The following is a 19097-nucleotide window of genomic DNA, read 5'->3' on the forward strand; positions in this document are numbered from 1 at the left end:
ACTTGTCAAGTATACAGGGTGACCCATTTTAACTTAGGCAGCCAAATAACTCGAAAAATAAGCAAGATAGAGAAAAATGTTTTAGACAAAAGTTGTATGGTTTCGAGGGGGCCATAAGATGGTATCATTGGTTTGACCTTGAAGAGTCATTTGAAGGTCACGTGAAGGTCACTTCAATTTTTTTAAATGGAATACCCTATATATTTTTGTACATTCTTGTAGCTTATTTCGAGAGCTTTCCAAAACACTATAATTAAGTACCTTTCCGTTAAGTACTTTTTGAGTTATGATGCTTGAAATAATTTCTTAATTTTACATAAACCGTAAAATATCTTGTAAAATATTCATTTTTCGATTATCTTACCTTAATACTTTTACGTACAAAATAATGAGAAGAATCAATTGGTATAAAGAAAACACATAGTTGTTTTTAAGAAAAAATATGGAATTGTTAATTGCAAATTACATATTTTTTCTTCGAAACAACTATGTGTTTTCTTTACACCAATTGATTCCTCTCATTATTTTGTACATAAAACTATTAAGGTAAGGTAATCGAAAAATGAATATTTTACAAGATATTTTACGGTTTATGTAAAATTAAGAAATTATTTCAAGCCTCATAACTCAAAAAGTACTTAACGAAAATGTACTTAATTATAGTGTTTTGGAAAGCTCTCGAGATGAGCTACAAGAATGTACAAAAATATATAGGATGTTCCGTTTAAAAAAATTGAAGTGACCTTCACGTGACCTTCAAATGACTCTTCAAGGTCAAACCAATGATACCATCTTATGGCCCCCTCGAAACCATACAACTTTTGTCTAAAACATTTTTCTCTATCTTGCTTATTTTTCGAGTTATTTGGCTGCCTAAGTTAAAATGGGTCACCCTGTATATTATTACATTTTGCCATTGCAGTCTGTGGAGGAAAAAAGACTACGATGTAATAAGTGTATATCATCGTATAAATATGCAAAAACTTAAATTCCTAGACCTATCCTGACCCTCACCTACGTTTGCTTACATTACCCACACAGCAATCTATATCTCAGACGTAAATCAGATATCATTTCGTCAATAAATTTTTGTTGTATTTGAGATATCTTGATATCTGATATATCTTAAATATCTTCAGAATATCTGATATCTTCAGAATATCTGATATCTTAATTATCAAAATATTCTAATAATATTTTTACGAAAATATAATCTTTTCTATCTGATTTGTTGCAAGATCAGATATCATATCTCAGATGAAAAAATCATACATTTTTGCAGTCTGGAAGATATCTTATAGATATCCCAGTCATATCTGAGTAGCATTATTTAAATCAGATATTCTGATATTTAGATATCTCTTAGAGATCTCTCTATGATATATTTTGCTGTGTGGGTAATTATGTAATTACCATTTTATGTCCTATAATACATTCTACGTCCTGAACTTGAATTCCAGATTTGTTAATAATTCATTATCATTCTACGTTTTATATGTCCTATGGACAAAAACTGTATCGAATAAAATATCATTAAAAAATATAGGAAAAACTTCAATTAAGAAGCTGGTAAAGAACAACATAAAAAAACTTTGAAACCTCAAAATCTCAAAAATTATTGATACTCTAATCGAGTTAAAAATATATAAACACAATAAATACGCGAATTCCTGATAAATAAGCTAATCAAATGAATGAAAATTTATATCAGTTTTGATAGATCAGCATTTAATTGTTAAAGAAAGGAAAAAAATGTTTAAGAAATTAATTAAAGGCGTTCTTCATATACATTCTTAGAATAAAGCTTTGTATATTTTAGAAAATTAAATAAATTAAAAAAAAATTAGAATATGTAAGATAAATGAAAAATAATAAAGGTAAAAAAGTTGAAGATTTTTAATTTTTAATACATATATACATATACATATATAAATATTTTATTCAATTTAATTTATTTTATTTCAATTTAATTGATATGTTTATTCAATTGAATTGATATATTTATTTTTATTTATAATGAAATGGTTTAAATATACAATTGATTATATCCAATTTTTTTTGTAGAATTACACATATTACACTTGTAGAATAAATTGCAAGTTCACTTTACCTATCATCATAATGTTTAGGTATATAATCACTGCATTGTTTAAATTTGCTCTTTCAACTTTAACTTGCAGAATTTCCGTTTTATTAATACATGTCTGCTTAGCAAATATATAACATATAACGGTTACGTTTTTATTAAATAGAGTCGTTGATGACTAGTCTCAGTTTATCACTTCTATTCGATCATATTCCCTTAATAATGGTATCGACATAAAACAGACGATTCCATTTCCGAGTGCTTGCATATATTTTTGACTAGTATTGTCGTTATTATAATTTATATTGGTTTTATTTTTTTACTTAACGATGGACGAGAATATAATTGATCCAGCCAACTCAATTGCGACATTTTACGTTGGACAAAGTATATTTTTAACAGGCGCGACAGGATTTTTGGGTAAAGTATACATCGAGAAGATATTGCGATCTTGCCCAGATGTTCGTGAGATATTCATATTGATGCGTTCGAAAAAAGGACTAAACATTAACGAAAGACTCGAAAAAATATTAAATTTACCGGTAAGTTAATTACTGGTTATAAGTAAATTCTTTTTTTTTACAACACCATATTTTTTTTTAAGAACTTTTACAATATTTAAGTGGCAAAATTTTTCTTATAAATTTTATTATATAAAACACTTTTTATTTTAGAAAATTAATTTTAAAATTTGATAAAAGTATACGATAAAAAACATTAAAAATAAGATATTACAAAATAATCAAAATATTATACGATTTTTATGCAATATTATTGAAGATTTCTTAAGAATCATGGCACAATTATTATAATAAATACGTCACATAATATATTCTTTTTCAGTTATACGATAAAGTGCGAAAAGAGCAACCCTCAAATTTAAAAAAATTAATTCCGATTTTCGGTGATATCACTAAAGAAAATTTAAGTTTGTCAGCTGTCGATAGGCAAATGCTAACAGAAAGAGTGACTATAATAATCCATTCAGCGGCGAATATAAAATTTAATGACAGCTTAAAATACGCTATTCTTACTAATACTAGATCAACAAGAGATATCTGCATTTTAGCTGAAAGTATGAAGAATTTAATAGTAAGTATAAACCAATGTTGTATTTATATTTTTATTTACATTATACCCTATTGCGTATACTATTTTATATAGTGTATTTATAAGACATTTAAAATTTTATTTATATAGGTTAAATGTATTAATATAAAAAGATGTGTCACAGTATCTATCAATAAATTATTTAATTTAATAAAATTTAATAAAATAACAAATATTAAAAATCTATTGTTAATATAAAAAAAATTTGAAACTGTTATAAATATGAAAAAAATTATAATTAAACAATTAACAAAAAAATAATCTATGATATATATATACAGGGTGTCCTAGACCACCCGTATACCCCTTTTCTTTCAAAAACTAAGCATTTTAGAGAAAAACGTTTTCGACAAAAATTGTATGGTTTTGAGGGGAACATAAGATGGTGTCATTGGTTACACGCTCAATAGTTTGAAGGTCGCGAAAAGGTTACTTTCAATTTCTTAAATGGGACTCCCTACTTTTCATTACATATTCTTGTAGCTTATCTCAAGAGCTTTCTAAAACACTATAATTAAATATTTTTTCATCAAGTACTTTTCGAGTTATGAGGTGAAATAATTTCTTAATTTTGCATAAACCATAAAATATCTAGTAAAATATTCATTTTTTGATTATCTTACCTTAATACTTTTGTGCACAAAATAATGTGAGAAATCAATTGGTGTAAAGAAAAAAAAATAGTTGTTTTTAAGAAAAAATATGTAATTGTTAATTGCAAATTACATGTTTTTTCTTAGGAACAATTATGTGTCAATGACTTTATGATTTATTACATTTATTTATTAAAGGCACTTGTGTATGTCAGTACAGCATTCGCACATATAAGAAATGCTTTCATAGAAGAAAAGATTTACCCACCTATAGCTGATTGGCGAAAAATGATCAAAATGGCCGAGTCATTAGATGAACATATTATAAATATTTTTACAACTAAGTAAGTACGATAAAGTAAAGTCAAATATGTTATACGTGTTTGTCAATTTTACGTATGCGGGATACGTAATTAAAGAAATATATTACCATCCTTTTTCACTCACATAATATCATTACAATAATTTTCGGGGACTTTATTAATTTTCCATGTAATTTTTAAAATATTACATACAGATGTTTGAATAATTTTCCCAACACATACATATACTCAAAAAATTTAGCTGAGGCTATAATAGCGGAATATTGTTCATCATTACCTTGTGCGATTATAAGACCTTCTGTAGGTATGTTACTCTCTCTTTTTCTTTAAAATGTTAGAAATAAGTTCTTATTTTTCTTTTTGTATACTTATATCCAAACCGTCGAAAATAAATAATAAATAAATAAATAAATAAATAAATATATATATATATATATATATATATATATATATATATAATTAATATTCACTTCCCTTTAAAAATGTATAAATAAAAAATACCTTGATATTACTAACATAAGCAATAATTATCTAAAAAATATGATTCATTTTTTAGTGACACCTTCATGGAACGATCCATTTCCAGGATGGGTAGATAACTTTTATGGTTTAACAGGAATACTTGTTGGTGGCGGGAAAGGAGTACTACGAGTATTCAATGCTCCTAAACATATTTGTGTAGATGCAATGCCAGTAGACATTGTTATCAAAATTATAATAATAACAACTTGGAAGCTTGGATTGAACACGTACGATTATCAACAGAAATATAAATGCATATCTAAATAAATGCATATTTAATTGCATTAAGCTGCAAATACGAAAAAGAAAGCTTTCTTTCTTCAATTAAAATATATCAATATTTTAGAGGAATCGGATGCATCTTACTTAATTTCTCGTTAATCTTTTGTCCCATTAAAAAGTTTAAAATTAAAAGGCTAATTTCTGAATGGTGAACTTAAATACAATTTATTGCGTATATAATTAAATTAACGATTTTGAAATAATCACTTTTGTTTAAATTTTTAATGCTTGATTCACCAAAACTTATTAACTCTTTGAGTGTTAAAACATTGTAAATTTTTCAAAAATATTATTGAAGCTTAATGCAATTTTTATATCTTGTATAAGTAATAATTTGATTAATTCGTTTCCTTATTTATTAGTTTCACGACTGGTCAACCTATTATCTTAAATTGTGTTACTTTTGATAAAAAAAAATTGTCACTGCAAGGAGTTATCAAAATGGGTCATCAACTCATAGAGGAGATACCCTTAGAGGAAATTCTTTGGACTCCTAATACAATACTTACTGATAGTTCCATCATACATTATATATTGACAATATTATTACATATCTTGCCAGCTATGTTAATAGATTTAATTTTAAAACTTACGAAATATCAACCTATGTAAGTACTAAACTAACTAATTATGTTATTGTCTTAGAACACACAGATCATTCATATTTCATTGGATATTGGTATTATTAGATATTTAATTGAAATGGGGGAAGATTAGAAAGAGAGAGGAAAAGAAAAAGAGACATTAGAGAGAAAAGAAACATACTATCTAAATATATATTAGTATACTAATAAAATACTTTATTTTTAATGCAAAATATTTTCCTTTATCACAAATAAATCCAAAATATTAATTTACGCATATTCTCTTTACAAGGCAAAAAGCTTATTAGAAAAACGTTTCTAACGCAATCACACATACATCTCTATAAAATAATATATCTATCTTTTTAAAGCTTTTTTATTAGACTTTCCATATTTCCAAATTCAATAGTATTGCTGACATAAATATATAAATATTAATAAAGCATTTGTGCAAATGTATAATATGTAGGCTAATAAGATTGCAACGAAAAATATACGTGGCCAACTGCGCTCTGAAACATTTTGTACATCATGAATGGAAATTTGATCATGAGAATGTTCTGAAATTATTGTCTTCAATTCCACCCAAGGAAAATGAAATATTTTCATTGGATATTTTAAATATTGATCTTAAGGATTATTATAGGTAAATATTTTTTACTAATTTGATTTTTTAAATAATATGTATATCAAAGATAATATTAAATCATTAGATATTTATTTTATAAAATGAAGAAATGCTATAATTGGAGTTAAACAATATCTCCTCCACGAGAATATGAATCGATTAGATGCAGCGAAAACGCATCGTAAAAGGTAAATGTAAAATATTTTATAAACAGAAAATTGCTGTTATTATGAGGGATTTAAGGCTTAAAATTAGCTATTAAACAAGACATTAAAGGACTGATTATTATCCTATTATATTAAGTAAAAAATGACTTCAATTCTTCTAAAAATAAGAATTTAACTTTAAAGGCATTTTTAAATTTATGTTCAAATCACTCACACATTGATTGTACAATACATATTAGATGATTTAAATAATAGAATTTTCAAAGAATTAAAAGAAGATTATTAATATATAAGGAATTTAGATACATGTGAAATAAAGACAATAAAATTAAAATAATTTGTTGTTAAGATAAATATTATGGAAATAATCAAGATATTTATAATATGTTTATTCTGCAAATATTTTAGGGTGGATCTATTTGTTACGACATTGAAAACTATCACCACTATTGGATTACTGTGGATGATATATAAGTGGATCTGCACTTAAATATTTTCAGATCCCACACTAATCAATATTGTCATATACAATTATAATGTAATACATAATAATTAATGTAATAAAAACAAAAATATAATAATGTAAGACAGAGAAATAAATAAATAAAATAAATAAATAAAAAGAATAGAATTGTATATGTGTTTGTGATGTAAGACGAAAGAAGGTTTGTAATTATGCATGTATAAACCGCTTGTTTATAATAACACTGTTGCATTCGTCTACGAAAAGAATCACGTAATTCACATGATACATGCAGAGCAAAATACGAATATGGAAGAACTTGCTTTTTTGAACTTTAGGCATATCATTACTATCGGATAGCTTCTGCGTCATTTCCTGCGCACAAAATTTTTTGTTCATTCACATTGTCATCTTTTATCGAAGACGAAGTACTGCGACTCTCATTTCGAGTTCAACTATCGTGACTTAAGTTTAAAATAATTTGATTTGCTTTTTCAATTTTTTAGATTGGCCTTCAAATAAAATCTTGCCATTTCGGTATCTTTTATTTGCACTGTTTTGTAACTGAACGTATTATCTTTTAATATTTGTTCATTTTTTACCGGAAACAGTTGCGTTTTACATGAAGAAAGACGCTGCAAATACATTTATACCGGCATTTTATGCTGGTCGGAATATTTTGATATCAGGATCTACTCTCTCTCTTTCTCTTTCTTTCTTTCTCTCTCTCTCTGAATTATTTTTTAGACAAAGTGCTATGTGAGAAATTGCTGCGTTCTTGTGTGTGTGTGTGTGTGTGTGTGTGTGTGTGTGTCCTGATATTATTGAAATATTTGTCCTGATAAGGCCGAAGAAGCAATTGAGCGTCAACGATAGGCTCAAAAAAATGTTAGAAAATAAGGTAAAATTATGATGAATATATAATCTTATATAAGATTATATCTATATATGTTTTCGCGCAAAGAATAATTAAATATAAAAAAAAATTTGCTACTGTAAATGCAAAGAAATGTTACTCGAGTTTAAGAGCTATATATAATTTGTTTAGAGAATAGTTAAACAAATAATTTTTGCAAATAATTATTTTCAAAGTCAAAAAAATATTTTGTTTCTTTTTTTTAAATAGAAATGTTCTTAAAAAGGATCAGAATAATGAAAGAATTCTTTAAAATTTTCTAATTAATTTTTTAGAACTCGAAAAAGAAATAATTTTCAAAGTAAACCAAATACCATTTAACATTTTTTAATTATGAAATATGAAAAAATCTTAGTATGAGAAATCTTTTTTCTTATTTCTTTATTTGATTAAAATTGTTTTGTTATAGCTTTTTACTTAAAAATTTTTCCTTTCTTTTAACTCTTGAGATGTAAAATTAATAAAATCGTAATGCAATATGAATCATACTAATAATTATTGACGATTGTTTTAGCTTTTTGACATTTTGCGAAGCGAGCCAAATATTCTCAATAAACTTATTCCCATAGCAAGTTTAAGCACTGAGATACGACTAATTTATATTTTTATATTTTTGTAACAAACAATTAGCGAAGGCTTAAACATTGCAAAGTCTTAAAAGCGTTTAATATTGCTTACGGTCATCAATATTTCAAACAATTTCATCGAAATTAATAAATCACAAGACACGCTTCATAATGAAAAAAAATTTATTTTAGTCTAATATTTATCACACGCACGCCTTTATTATGCGTGTTCATCGAAAATATTGTAAATTCCATAAAATATTTTTATAATATATTTAATTCATGTGAATGATTCAAGGTTCTGCTGCACGCGCATTAGCTCGACGTATGCTCAAATCGACAAAAAAAATCTGTTTTTCACGAGACTGTATCCCTCGGAGCTGGATTGGAGAGAGGCGATTATATATATATATATATATATATATATATATATATATATATATATATATATATAAATATATATATAATATATAAAGTCTCCGAATCCGTGGACGAGCACACTTTGAAGACATTTTTTTTTTTTACAGCAAAGTAAATTATATAGACATGGCGCATCGTGTCGTTTTCATTTCATTAAAATACTTGTTTTTATTTACATTTATAGAGATCTGGGGGAGGGGAATGATGCCAAACACATATACATTTACGAAGAGATTAGCGCGCGCGCGGAAGCAATAAAGAAAAAATAAATGATTATTCAAAATCACTGCCCTGCGTGTGTTTTGTGTTGTATGTTGTGTGTGTTTTTGTGTTGTTTTGTGTGTGATCATCTGCCTATCCATAGTTGTCTCGACGATAATTGAGCCAGTAAGAGGGAGGACGGGGGAGGGGGGAGCTCGATAATCTCAACGGTCCCATAAAACTGTTTGGTGGATGCGGAAAAGGTGTTTTACGTTTTATATATATATTACAACAAAAAGCGAACGTTTCAGATTGTTGTAATATGAGTTTTTTAATAAACTAATATTGAAAAAAGAAAGAAGTGTTGTTGCTTCTCTGCGCTCCAACTACCGCGCGTTGGTTCTTATGCCATTTTCTTTTTAATATTTTATATTGTTCATTTTTCACGCCAGTGTGAACAAAAAGTGCGCCTTTCATCCAAATAATAGAACGCACTTAGAATGTAATAAGTATAAAATAATATTACAATGTAATAAAAGTATAAAATAATATTACAATTGTACTGTTGTATTTACTTTAGTCTAATTAAATATTCACAATTCTCCGATAATGTTCCGATGAACTTTGAATTTACGTATAATATATTGATTTAAATATGAAATGTATAATTTATATTGCATAATTCTACTTTGAAATATGAAAAGGACAAATGCTGTTAAGATCAATATGTATAATGTATATATGTAGTGTCTGGTAATAACCTAATCACGTTTCATCTGCAGGTAGAGTAGTTTTGGATTGAACAAGAATAGTTTCCGTACGATTAAACATTGGGATTAATAATCAAACAATCAATACTCAATTAATAATAAAAATTTAATTATATATTGCGTTTAGCAGTTGCGTAATATCTCTTGGAATATCTCTTTTCGTCGCGCATCTATTTTCGCGTGGATTTTTATTAATTAATTTCTCATTAATTATTTTAAAAATCATACAAAACGGTAAAGAACTTTCTTATTTGATTTGATCCACTCTGCACACGAAAGGTAAATATGATTATTATCAGACTTGTATGTGTATAAATACATCTATTTTTTGCATTAAATGCTTTTAAGATTTTATATTTTTATTTGAAAATAATAAAAACATGAATAAATTTAATTTTTTAAATTTTTTTCTCAAAAACAATTAAAAAAAAATTTTTAAATATCCTCTTAAAGCTGCACAGCTATTAGAAACATTAAATATGTAATAAAATTGTTATCAAAAATATTATTTAAATAATAATTCAATATTTGATGTAGAAAATTAATTTTAACTGCTGCGAATTTTAAAAGGGTGTTTCACTTTTTAAAATCACTTTTTAAAATTCTATTATTATTTATAGATATGTTTACATATTTTTGATACTTTATATTTTACAACTGTACATATGAATTTGAAAAAAAATTCATCTCGTATTTAAATATATTTTCTAAAAACCGCAAATTAGTATATCGCAATAATCGCACTAGTACATTTTTTAAACCGCGTTTAAAACACTAACATATTTTAAACCATATGCATAGTTCTATTTTGTACATCTGTTGAACTTTGTGACATAATGCATGGGTTGAGTTCATTTTAGTTGTAAAATTATACTCATTATGCAATCTACACGTTTTCCGGTTATAACAATGTTATTTATTTTTATTCTAATGTAATGTTGACAATGGATAGAGGTCCAGTCTAATCGAATCAGTAATTAATTAAATATATATATATACAGGGTGACCCATTTTAACTTAGGCAGCCAAATAACTCGAAAAATAAGCAAGATAGAGAAAAATGTTTTAGACAAAAGTTGTATGGTTTCGAGGGGGCCATAAGATGGTATCATTGGTTTGACCTTGAAGAGTCATTTGAAGGTCACGTGAAGGTCACTTCAATTTTTTTAAATAGAATACCCTATATATTTTTGTACATTCTTGTAGCTTATTTCGAGAGCTTTCCAAAACACTATAATTAAGTACCTTTCCGTTAAGTACTTTTTGAGTTATGATGCTTGAAATAATTTCTTAATTTTACATATACCGTAAAATATCTTGTAAAATATTCATTTTTCGATTATCTTACCTTAATACTTTTATGTACAAAATAATGAGAGGAATCAATTGGTGTAAAGAAAACACATAGTTGTTTTTAAGAAAAAATATGGAATTGTTAATTGCAAATTACATATTTTTTCTTCGAAACAACTATGTGTTTTCTTTACACCAATTGATTCCTCTCATTATTTTGTACATAAAACTATTAAGGTAAGGCAATCGAAAAATGAATATTTTACAAGATATTTTACGGTTTATGTAAAATTAAGAAATTATTTCAAGCCTCATAACTCAAAAAGTACTTAACGAAAATGTACTTAATTATAGTGTTTTGGAAAGCTCTCGAGATGAGCTATAAGAATGTACAAAAATATATAGGATGTTCCATTTAAAAAAATTGAAGTGACCTTCACGTGACCTTCAAATGACTCTTCAAGGTCAAACCAATGATACCATCTTATGGCCCCCTCGAAACCATACAACTTTTGTCTAAAACATTTTTCCCTATCTTGCTTATTTTTCGAGTTATTTGGCTGCCTATGTTAAAATGGGTCACCCTGTATATACAGGGTGTCCCATTTTAAATAACCTCAAATATCTCCCGAATAATACGTTTTACAGAAAAATATTTCAGACAAAAGTTATATGGTTTCGAGAGGGCCATAAGATGGTACCATTGGTTTGACCTTGAAGAGTCATTTGAAGGTCACGTGAAGGTTACTTCAATTTTTTTAAATGGAATACCCTATATATTTTTGCACATTCTTGTAGCTCATCTCGAGAGCTTTCCAAAACACTATAATTAAATTAGTTTTCATTAAGTACTTTCCGAGTTATGAGGCTTGAAATAATTTCTTAATTTTACATAAACCGTAAAATATCTTGTAAAATATTCATTTTTCAATTATCTTACCTTAATACTTTTATGTACAAAATAATGAGAGGAATCAATTGGTGTAAAGAAAACACATAATTGTTTCGAAAAAGAAAATGTAATTGTTAATTGCAAGAATTACAAGAATTTAAATTGAAAAGAGCCTTTTATTTCATAATTGTATGCAGAAAGTTATTGTTATTATGATCCAAAAAGGTAACCTGTACAAAAATAATTTTGTGATCTAGATATCTAAAAAGATAACAATTGTTTAAAACATGAAATGAATAAGCGAAAAAATTCAGTTGAAAAGAATAAATTAGGAAAAGATTTGTATCTAATAAACAAATTATTAACAGTTTGCCAATAAAATAGCAGCAGATTTGAGCAAATATTGCAGTATATTGGTACTGCATTAAGCTTGTATTCTGCTGAGAAAGTTAGTAAACATAATATAATCAAGAAATCATAGTTTCTACTGTCAAACAATAAAAAATGTATTGTAAATTTGTTGATTTGTTTGATTTTTATACATCTCATTATTATGTTTATTTTTGCTATTTTAATTAATGTATTGCTAAAATCTATGCTCGAAAGGTTGCAATTTAGAGATACCATAGCTAAGTTAATTTTCTGTAATTTATTAAAACTATTGGTTACTTAAAATATCTAAGTTTCTGACGTAAATGCATATCAGATCTATCGCGTATTTGACCGCATTAATAATGCAACACGAACTTTCATTTAAATTCAAATTTATATTTATTCATTTAACTTGTAAATTGTATACAATGATTGGTATTTCTTTTCTACACTATTTCACGTCCACGGTTAAAGGCCGGCTGGAATTTATTCTTCGTTCAAAATATCCTCTCGTTATGAAACATAATATAGAATGTCGTTATAAAACATGGAATAGAATTTCCGTTTGTAAATTAAATATTCATACAGAAAATTGGTAATTGTATTCTTATAGGTAGTGGAAAATTTGAAATAATCGAAGGGGACAATGCTGTCGTCACTGGAACAGTACGAATTCCAAGTAATATTGAAGACGAGAAAATATGTAGCACATTTATTGATCGAAATGACAATGACAAAGAGGAGATGAATATAAAAGATATTTTCAAAGAATTAAAACTTCGTGGTTATCAATATACCGGCGAATTTCGTGGATTAAGAAGCACGTCAATCACAGGAAAGAATGATTATATTGCCTGGACTGACAATTGGGTAACATTTATGGACAACATGTTACAGATGATGATTTTTAAGACATAATTTTTTAAAATAAAATATGAATAAGCAAAAAAATTCAGTTGAAAAAAATAAATTAAGAAAAAATTTGTACCTAATAAACAAATTATAAAGTTTGCCAATAAAATAGCAGTAGATTTGAGCAAAAATTGCAGTATATTGGTACTGCATTAAGCTTGTAATTTGCTAAGAAAATTGGTAAACATAATATAATCAAGAAATCTTAGTTTCTACTGTCAATTTACAGTAAAAAATGTATTGTAAGTTTGTGGCTGGTAGTCGTTGGGCTGAAAAGTGTGTGAATGCTCTCTCCACAGGATATGCGTCGATGCCGTTACTACGGATGGATTCTGTCGCTCGTTGATCAAATGAGCGTATAGATACGTCCGACCTCCTTCCACATACATCACTATCTTTTCTGGATCCCTATCTTTACATGACTTTATTAGGATATATTTAATGCTCATGTTTCTTTTCTATGTATATATATATGCAAATTACCTTAAAATCATCGGTTGTTCGCTAATTATCCTCTTCCTCTTCCTTCTCTTCGATTATTCCTCGAAAAGAATTTTTATTTACATTTTTACTTGTAAGAGAACTAAATATTTTCAATATTATTTATAATTTATTAATATTAATTACTTACCGTAATGTATGATATAAATATAAGTAATACACATGTATATATATATATACATAAGAAACGACAAAATAAAATTAAGTGTATCTATATTATAGCCTCTGTATTTTCATATTAAAATTTTTGATAAATGATTACTTTAGGTTACACAGCTCGAAAAATTTTTATTTTCACATATATTGTAGAGGATACATTCCTACCCACACGGAACATGACATCCATTGGAGGTCCATATAACCTCCATACCTCCATGTGACCTCTATCTCCACGGTGGATGTTCAATGGATCTCTAATAGAAATCCATATTATCTCCACGGTAGATGTCGTTTGTAAATTCATCATGGATGTCCATTAGACGTCGGTTATGAATGTATGATAGATGTGTACACATTTTTCTTAACATAAATAATTTTTATTAATTATTTTTCCTAGTGTTGGTAAATATTATTTTTTGTTACTTTATCTTATATCTCACTAATAATTATAGTCAGTGGAAGTAAAATTTCACTGTAAAATCAGTAATTGCGCTAGTTCGTTCGTTTACCGCTATGGTGCGCTATTTTTCTCGTACTTGAGTTTTAGTCATGAGAATTATATAAAGCTTGCAAAAGGCGACAGATAAAATTAAAAATATTACTTTGATCTAATTTCTGATACAGTTTCAATAGAGGAACTTCAGATATTAAATCGATTTTATAAGTCGGACAAGTAAATGTCCGGCCAATAAACGAAAATGATCCGTTCATTATCTATTTGTTTCTCCATATAACGTACATATGACATCCATGAAAGCTCGACAAAATATCTATAATTACTCCATATAACGTATATCTGACATTCATAAGAGCTCCACAAAATATCTATAATTACTCCATATAACGTACATATGACATCCATGAACGCTTCATTCAATATCTATAATTACTCCATATAACGTACATATGACATCTATGAATACGTCTGGATGTCGAATGGAGGTATGAAATGCGGAACTGTGGATGTCTAGTAGATGTTTACGGGACGTTTCATGGACATCTAATGGAGGTTTCGAATCTCCATGGTAGACGTCTAGTGGACATCCATTAGAGGTTTTTGTTCCGTGTGGGTAAGTAATACACCGTTTGAATTTTGTGGCGCTCTCTCTTCGTTCCTGAGATATACAATTTTGAAATTTTATACTTGTATCATATTTTCGTTACATTCTAAATATGTTTATATTTTTCTGTTTACATTTCCCGAGGTCATCTTTCTAAATAACTTTCAGAAGGTTTTAGCCGCTTATTGTTATTTATTAAATAATTATTAACAAAAAAAGTTTCATGAATAGAATATAATTTTACCACATCATGTATATTCAAGAAGAAATATATTTAATAGAATATATGTATTTATAAACTTTGCTTTGTCTTGCAAAGTACATACGTGGACACTGCATGTTCCGCCCCCCTTACGGGGAGGCTCCACTTTCGGAAGATATAACCTAACCCAACCTGTGTCTGAAGTGTAGGAAATATCTTGATATATGACATTTCGCTTTATGGTTCATATTTCATGAGTTTATATAAGTTTGCAACTTTCTATGCAAAGCCAGATATATTCCACAATTCAGACACGGGTTGGGTTAGGTTATATCTTCTGAAAGTGGAGCCCCCCCATAGGGGGGGGCGGAACGTGCGGTATCCACGCATGTACTTTGCAAAATGAAGGAAGTTATATACAAACACTTATTAAAAGTTTAGGTAAAATAAAAAGTACAATTTTTATTTAGCGAAACTAAACAATAATTCTATAGCTTAGCGACTTGGAAGGGACAACGAGCAAACGTAAACAAAAAAATATAAACACACAAGTAAAATATAATATGAAACCGTGATGAGCAAATGTAAACAAAAAATATAAACACATAAATAGGATATAACGAAAAGATGACATAAAAGTATGAAACTTCAAAAGTGCATATCTCAGAAACGAAAAGAGACCGCCGCAAAATTCAAACGGTGTATTACTTAGGAGTGTATCCTCTACAACATATGTGAAAATAAAAATTTTTTGAGCTGTGTAACCTAAAGTAAACATTTACCTTTTTAATAAGTATTATTGTTTTAGCTTATATTATATTGGTCAAACAATTAATCCTTTGCTATAATAAAGATCGTTAATATATCAAATTTTAGTAAAGCAGCAAAAACCTATGTTACTTCGACAAATATACATCATTGGAAATTGAAAGCCATATTTTGGATTGAATTAATTAAAATCGTCGTCGTCTTTGTTATACCAAAATCTGCTATATAATATTATCCTATTTTCAGTTATAATGATTAATTTTATAGAGCTTTGAAACTTGATAACTGTAACACTGAAGATTAGTTGTCCATGTATCACTATTGGCTGTAGATTTGTTGAGCTATCAAAATTTTTAGCTGTTTCAGCAAATTTTTTTTCCGTGTATTTTTTCTTATATTATATTACATAGTAAAAAAATTAAATGGAGTTTTGTAATATTCTAGTATATATAAAAAAATATATGTAAGATATAAATTTATAATTAATAAAAAATATAAGACTCGAAATATAAAATTAAACAAATCAGTTTTAATGGCAATAAGAGTCGAGTGTCGATCTTATAACAATATCTGATAATAACTTTATAATTTTTGACTGGTATCATAAAGATACCTTTTCCGGTAGATACCTACACTTTTTGTCTCAGCATCCTCTTTGCCAAAAAAGAGGCACAATAATTGGTCTGATAGACAAGGTTTTCCGTTTGTCCCACCCTGTTTATCATTATAAAAATATTAAAATGGCCATCAACATTCTTTTGAACAATGGATATCCTTTAAATTTTATTTTCCACACATGGTTTGACCGCCTTAAAAAACACCTTTTTAAATCAGATTCCTTAGTGAATAATACTCATGTCACAAATACAAATGATCACATTACGTATTTCACTATACCATATGTTCCTTCAATTTCCGAGCGTTTCAAGCATATCGTTAAAGATTTGGATGTTCGACTTTCGTACTATAGTATCAATAAAATGAAAAGCTTTATCAGGGTTTATAAGGACTCTCTTCCTACCTCTAATTCCATAAATGTTATATACAAATTAAATTGCATTGATTGCGATACGTCCTATGTTGGACAAACTAGCAGACAACTGCATACCAGAATCAACGAACATCGCAGTCATATTAGACGTAACATACTCAATCTGTAATACTCAATCTGTCATCACTAATCACAGGGTTGGTTTTGATCATGCTTTTAATTGGGATGAGGTTCAGATTTTAGATCGGGAACCATTTTTGAATAAAAGATTGATTTCTGAAATGCTATTTATCAAAAGACAAAAAAATGGTCTAAATTTGCAAACGGATACTGAACGTTTACCAGAAATTTATTTAAACATTGTCAACAATTTGCCAAAAATTTAACACAGTTTTCTATCATAATAAATAGGTCTGCGACTTTGCGTATGTGTACATTTATATATTATTTGACTCGCTTTATCGTTTATAAATAAGTCTCATCTATCCGTTAAAGACTAGTCGATCTTTGTCTTCGGAGATGTTGAGTTATCTCCATTCGTCTTCAACGGATTGTTTTCGATCCTTGGAAGTAAGTCTTAATTTCGTAGTTTTAACTTCCTATCCTTTTAATTTTTAATTCTTTATGATTCTATGTTTAGTTTATATTTATTTAAATTATTCTTATTGTTATTGACTTTTAAAAAATTGACATAAAAGTTTCAACCTTTTAACATTTCAAGTTTAATTTTATTACTTATTTCTATCTTTGTTCACATTAGTTTACATTATTTATTTAATTTATTTCACTTTTTGTTTTTTATTTCACATAATTTTTTCTTTGACAAATTTGACTGATTTTATTACAGGCATCGTCAAAATAATGAGATACCGAGACATTTATTATTACTTTAGACGGCACCCTTTGTAATTGACTCCGATATAAAACATTTTGTTCTTTTTTATCACATCATCACAATTGCGCTGAAGATGGCCCAAAAATAGGGTCGAAACGTTCGCTAACCTTTCTTTGTAATTTGTTCCATACTTATTTGATTGTATAATAAATAACTGTGTTATAAGATCGACACTCAACTCGTATTGCCATTAAAACTGATTTGTTTAATATAAATTTATATTTTATATTGATCATTTTTCACACCAGTTTGAACAAAAAGTGCGCCTTTCATCCGAATAATAGAACACACTTAAAATGTAATAAGTATAAAATAATATTACAATGTAATAAAAGTATAAAATAATATTACAATTGTACTATTGTATTTACTTCGATCTAATTAAATATTCACAATTCTCGACGATAATGTTCCTATGAACTTTGAATTTACGTATAATATATTGATTTAAATATGAAATGTATAATTTATATTGCATAATTCTACTTTGAAAACTGAAAAGGACAAATGCTGTTAAGATCAATACGTATAATGTATATATGTGGTGTCTGGTAATAACCTAATCACGTCTCATCTGCAGGTAGAGTAGTTTTGGATTGAACAAGAATAGTTTCCGTACGACATTAAACATTGGGATTAATAATCAAACAATCAATACTCAATTAATAATAAAAATTTAATTATGTATTGCGTTTAGCAATTGCGTAACATCTCTTGGAATATCTCTTTTTGTCACGCATCTATTCTCGCGTGAATTTTTATGAATTAATTTCTCATTAATTATTTTGAAAATCGCACAAAACGGTAGAGAGCTTCCTTATTTGATTTGATCTGCACACGAAAAGTGATATGATTATTATCAGACCTGTATGTGTATAAATACATCTATCTTTTGCATTAAATGCTTTAAAGATTTTATATTTTTGTTCGAAAATAATAAAAAAAAGAATAAATTTAATTTTTTAAATTTTTTTTCTCAAAAATAATAAAAAAATTTTTTTTAAATATCCTCTTAAAGCTGTACAGCTACTAGGGTAAATCTTTACTTTAACTTACCCACCTCCAATGACTTTGACCTTGACATATGTTGTCAAGGTCACTACCCTGAGTGACCTCCAAAAAGTTTTAGCCGTCGGTCATTGTTTATTAAAAAGTTATAAACAAATAAAGTTTGACGAATTATATGGATACAATGGATACATCGCTTAGCATAGAAAATTACAAACCCATGAGAGGTCCATCAGAAATGTATGTGTACACATACACACACGCACACACACACGCACACACACACACACACACACGCGGGGGGGGTGCAAGGGGGCCTTCGGCCCCCCTTCCCGCACCACCCCGCCGGTAGGCTAGGTGGACGTTGCTTTGCTACAATGGACAGATGTTGAAGTTGTAAAACGAGGTCCAC

The 19097-nt window shown here is 27.7% G+C and overlaps 1 protein-coding gene across 2 annotated transcripts; it reads left to right on the forward strand.

The window, feature by feature from the left end:
* Positions 1–2307: 2307 nt before the first annotated feature.
* LOC145968107 (fatty acyl-CoA reductase 1-like) lies at positions 2308–6898 on the forward strand. 2 transcript variants are annotated; one of them, XR_014437668.1, is made up of 9 exons: positions 2308–2628; positions 2930–3178; positions 3988–4133; positions 4307–4416; positions 4669–4861; positions 5279–5524; positions 5970–6146; positions 6214–6316; positions 6704–6840. XR_014437668.1 is itself a non-coding variant. In XM_083093355.1 (9 exons), exons 1-9 carry the CDS (start codon positions 2416–2418, stop codon positions 6783–6785), a joined length of 1497 nt encoding a protein of 498 aa, XP_082949481.1. In that variant the 5' UTR covers positions 2308–2415; the 3' UTR covers positions 6786–6898. The 2 variants fall into 2 exon arrangements, 1 of the variants encoding a protein (XP_082949481.1); XM_083093355.1 differs by having other exon boundaries at positions 6236–6316; positions 6704–6898.
* The last annotated feature ends 12199 nt before the right edge of the window (positions 6899–19097 follow it).

This window comes from Camponotus vicinus, unplaced genomic scaffold (genome assembly GCF_025532165.1).
Source record: "Camponotus vicinus isolate PSW18456_S1 unplaced genomic scaffold, iyCamVici1.0 SCAF_3, whole genome shotgun sequence".
Classification (NCBI taxonomy): Eukaryota; Metazoa; Arthropoda; class Insecta; order Hymenoptera; family Formicidae; genus Camponotus; species Camponotus vicinus.

Bases quoted from the DNA above. Each gene is read 5' to 3' on its own strand.
- LOC145968107 (XM_083093355.1), top strand. From the start codon at position 2,416: ATGGACGAGAATATAATTGATCCAGCCAACTCAATTGCGACATTTTAC. The intron at 4,417-4,668 runs GTATGTTACTCT...TTCATTTTTTAG, and splicing joins GATTATAAGACCTTCTGTAG to TGACACCTTCATGGAACGAT. The intron at 6,147-6,235 runs GTAAATATTTTT...TATAAAATGAAG, and splicing joins GATCTTAAGGATTATTATAG to AAATGCTATAATTGGAGTTA.